The 5000-nt window shown below is 38.7% G+C and overlaps 1 protein-coding gene across 1 annotated transcript in view; it reads left to right on the top strand.

The window, feature by feature from the left end:
* Window positions 1-581: 581 nt before the first annotated feature.
* LOC123723652 (suppressor of cytokine signaling 1) overlaps window positions 582-5000 on the top strand; it is a 6262-nt gene continuing 1843 nt past the window's right edge. The window contains exons 1-2 of the mRNA XM_045715961.1: window positions 582-883; window positions 4059-4420. Of these exons, the coding sequence (XP_045571917.1) occupies window positions 4115-4420 (306 nt within the window). The 5' untranslated portion in view covers window positions 582-883; window positions 4059-4114. The remainder of the gene's footprint in view (window positions 884-4058; window positions 4421-5000) is intronic.

The following is a 5000-nucleotide window of genomic DNA, read 5'->3' as shown; positions in this document are numbered from 1 at the left end:
CCCTGACACTCAAAATATATATACACTACTACGCAAACCAGACTGCACCATTTTTTTTTTTTTTTTTTTTAATTGTATTTACAGATAGCCAGGTGCACACTCCAAAACGTTTGAAATGATTTATACTTTTACTTTTGATACTTAAGTATATTTAAAAAAAAAAACAAATACTTTTAGACTTTTACTCAAGTAGACGATTTCGGGTCATGACAGTTTAAATTAAGAGATTATGCAAATGTGTGTTCCGATACTATCGCCCACTTCTCAGAATGTGGTAATTAGTCTATTATGGGGAGAAACATCTGATAAAACTGAAACCGACGTGGATTCCTGCTTCACAACGAGTCAAGTGTTTGAAAGTAAATAGACTGTTTTTTTTTTTCTTTCTTTCTGTGAAGCGACAGTTTTACTATACATTTTGAATGGAAGTGAAACCCTCCAGAGGGAAGCTAGAAAGAGAGAGAGAGACTCTACAGTTGAGCGCTGGTGGTGAGACACCCCTGGTGGTGGAGAGTTACTGAGGAGGTCAGAGAGAAGGATTTCTCAGAAACGGTGTTCATATTAAAACGAAAGTGAAACGGATCTTTTTACAGGAATCTCTGTGTAGTTGTGTTGGTGTAGTTTATGGGCTGAACGTTTATTTAGCTCCTTACCAAACACCATGATGATCAAACCAACAAGGACAGAGAGAGAGAGAGGACGTGAAAAACTATGTGGATATATATACTATAAAGTCAGATTACCGCGTCTTGTCTCGACTATTTTGGAAGTGTATTGATGATCAACAACAGGATTAATACCGATGTAAAAAACGGATTCTGCTTCGGAAAATATAAAAAGTGCATCAGGAAAAAAAATTACATTGCACCCGTTTTGCAAAACGGTAAGAATATTTGAACATTGTCTATTGTGGATTTTACTGTTTTGTTTCGCAACATTGATTATTGTGCAATTGAATTGTGCCGTAACAAAGCAGCCTGACAACACCCCATTTCGTACATAATAAATGACATATTGTCATTAAAATATTTTTGGGACTAGACAACAGTCAACGTGAACAACAGTATAACATATACTCATTAAAAACATAGCTTTATAGCGGTAAAGTCGGGGCCAGTGAAACACAGTTAACAAACTAAGTCTTTTGCCGCTTACAGCTACTACTGATATCTACTGTTATATCTACTAATAATATCTACTGTTATATCTACTAATAATATCTACTACATCTACCACATCTACTACTGATATCTACTGTTATATCTACTAATAATATCTACTACATCTACCACATCTACTACTGATATCTACTGTTTTTTCTATCTACTTATATCTACTACATCTACCACATCTACTGCTAATATCTACTGTTACATCTATCTACTAATATCTACTGTTACATCTACTACTAATATCTACTGTTATATCTACTACTGATATCTACTGTTACATCTACTACTAATATCTACTGTTATATCTACTACTAATATCTACTGTTATATCTACTACTAATATCTACTGTTATATCTATCTACTGATATCTACTGTTATATCTACTACTAATATCTACTGTTATATCTACTACTGATATCTACTGTTATATCTATCTACTGATATCTACTGTTATATCTACTACTAATATCTACTGTTATATCTATCTACTGATATCTACTGTTATATCTACTACTAATATCTACTGATACATCTATCTACTAATATCTACTGTTATATCTACTACTAATATCTACTGTTATATCTACTACTAATATCTACTGATATCTACTGATATATCTATCTACTAATATCTACTGATATATCTATCTACTAATATCTACTGTTATATCTACTACTAATATCTACTGTTATATCTATCTACTGATATCTACTGTTATATCTATCTACTGATATCTACTGTTATATCTACTACTGATATCTACTGTTATATCTATCTACTGATATCTACTGTTATATCTACTACTAATATCTACTGTTATATCTACTACTAATATCTACTGTTATATCTATCTACTGATATCTACTGTTATATCTATCTACTAATATCTACTGTTATATCTACTACTAATATCTACTGATACATCTACTACTGATATCTACTGTTATATCTATCTACTGATATCTACTGATATCTACTGTATAGTTAACTGTGAACAGCTTTTTGAATTGTGATCCTAGTTAGGACAGGGATGGCTAAATCAATGTCCATTTACTTAGCTGGGATGGAGGAACACTTATAATCCACACTTGTAGTCTAGTGGTTAGAGAGCGTTGGGTCAATAACCGAAAGGTTACTGGATCAAATCCCAGAGCTGACAAGGTATAAAAATCTGTCGTTCTGCCCCCTGAACAAGACAGTTAACCCCACTGATCCCCGGTAGGCCGTTATTGTAAATAAGAATTTGTTCTTAACTGACTTTTTACTAGTTAAATAAAAGTTAACATTTTTAAAGCAGGTAGGCAGACCAGTAGACAGACAGGTAGACAGACGGGTAGGCAGACAGGTAGACAGACCAGTAGACAGACAGGTAGGCAGACAGGTAAACAGCTGTGATGTTATCTGATGTTGTTTTAGGTCACATAATAAGTCATTTATAGAAAGACATCAGTTTTCTAGCCTCAGCATTTTGGGGCCTTTAGGCTGGGTATCTGTAAAGCCCTTTGTGACCACTAGGATACTACGACTTATATATTTATATATTTTTGATTGAACTCATGGTGGTAACTAATTGTAGACATCATTAGGCAGGTTTCCATTGAGCCAGGTTTAATTCGACACACACAAAAACCCATGTTGAGAGAGAGAGAGAGAGAGAGAGAGAGACAGAGACAGAGACAGAGAGAGATAGTAGAGAGACAGAGACAGAGAGAGAGAGGGAGAGAAAGCGGTGTCATGGAAACGGAAGAGATGAGAGACATTTTCTGAAGGTCAACAACATTTTTATCTGTTGGACAGGGGGAGGATTTTTTCTGTCTTACTTTCTTTATTTACAAAAAAACTTTAACAAAAAAAAATTATGATGGAAACTGTGTTTTTTATCGAATAAATGAATTGCTTCGCTTTGCTTTTCTGGTTGGCTGGCAGGTTTTCACCAATTTACAGGAGTGCAAGTAAATTATTGCAATCTATCCATGCTCCAGACAAATATGACAAGACAAGCAGTCATTGTATCATCTAAACCTCTTGTGAAATATATTTTTACATAAACTCCAAAAATATAGTATTTTCAGCTGTTTGAAGCTGGTGAACAAAACCCCGAAAGTAGAAGTTACAAAAAGTACATTTTTAAAGAAGGTGAAACATAGAAATAACACACATAGAACAGATCTACGGCTTCTTAGACTTGCCGTCAATGAGAATGACAGATCTATAATTCACATTTCTTACGTATTGCAGCATTAAATGGAAACGGCACCATAGCAGGCAATTGTCCTATTTATTTTCTAAATGTAAAACTTTCTAAATGTTGATTTAAAAAGATATCTATAATAATAATCACTGGACAAGTTAATGGAAACATGATCCTATCAGCAGCAGTAGTGGTGGTATAATGGTCTCTCTCTCTCTGTCTCTCTCTCTCTCTCTGTCTCTCTCTGTCTCTCTCTCTCTCTCTCTCTCTCTCTCTCTCTCTGTCTCTCCTCTCTCTCTCTCTCTCTCTGTCTCTATCTCTCTGTCTCTCTCTCTCTCTCTCTCTCTCTCGTCTCTCTCTCTGTCTGTCTCTCTCTCCCCCTCTGTCTCTGTTTCTCTCTCTGTCTCTGTCTCTCTCTCTCTGTCTCTCTCTCTCTCTGTGTCTTTCTCTCTGTCTTTCTCTCTGTCTCTCTCTCTCTCTCTCTCTCTCTCTCTCTCTCTGTCTCTCTCTCTCTCTCTGTCTCTCTGTCTCTGTCTCTCTGTCTCTGTCTCTGTCTCTGTCTCTCTCTCTCTCTCTCTCTCTCTCTCTCTCTCTCTCTCTGTCAGGATGCCAGGGTAACATAGCTCCTATCATCAGTAGTAGTAGTAGTGGTATAATGGTCTCTCTCTCTCTCTCTCTCTCTCTCTCTCTCAGGATGCCAGGGAACTGTGTAGCGATGGGAGAGGGTTGGGACCGCTCTCCCCTGTAGGATGGTCGCTCACAGCACCGTGGAAGAACAAGACACAACATCAGCACCTTCATCATCATCATCATCAGCCTCATCCTCATCCTCATCAGTCTCCCAGTCACACCGTCAGCACCCATCCAAACAGTGTGTGGCGTCCCCTATCCCAGTACCAGACTTGTTAGACCAGCAGCCCCCTCTTCCCCTCCTGGACCCAGTGCCTACCCACTTTCCTCCATTCCGCTGCCAAGTAGACTTCCTGATAATCACCCGGACGGCCTCCATGTTGGAACGTTCCGGTTTCTACTGGGGCCCCCTAGGTGTGGAGGAGGTAATTACACAATCAATTTATCTATCGTCCCCTCAGAGCCTGGTTCCTCTCTACCCCTCATAGCCTGGTTCCTCTCTACCCCTCAGAGCCTGGTTCCTCTCTACCCCTCATAGCCTGGTTCCTCTCTACCCCTCATAGCCTGGTTCCTCTCTACCCCTCATAGCCCTGGTTCCTCTCTACCCCTCATAGCCTGGTTCCTCTCTACCCAGTACAGCCAGAAGAGGACTGGCCACCCCTCATAGCCTGGTTCCTCTCTACCCAGTACAGCCAGAAGAGGACTGGCCACCCCTCATAGCCTGGTTCCTCTCTACCCAGTACAGCCAGAAGAGGACTAGCCACCCCTCATAGCCTGGTTCCTCTCTAGGTTTCTTCCTAGGTTCTGGCCTTTCTAGGGAGTTTTTCCTAGCCACCGTGCTTCTACACCTGCATTGCTTGCTTGTTTGGGGGGTTTTAGGCTGGGTTTCTGTACAACACTTTGAGATATCAGCTGATGTAAATAAGAAAAGGGCTTTATAAAAAATAATTTTGATCGAATGTTATTTATATAACCTTTTTCACATCAATAATTGTCAGAAATTAA

Source organism: Salmo salar, chromosome ssa03, assembly GCF_905237065.1.
Source record: "Salmo salar chromosome ssa03, Ssal_v3.1, whole genome shotgun sequence".
NCBI classification, from domain to species: Eukaryota; Metazoa; Chordata; class Actinopteri; order Salmoniformes; family Salmonidae; genus Salmo; species Salmo salar.
The sequence above is the reverse complement of the archived record's forward strand: the minus strand, read 5'-3'. Positions and strand labels throughout refer to the sequence as shown.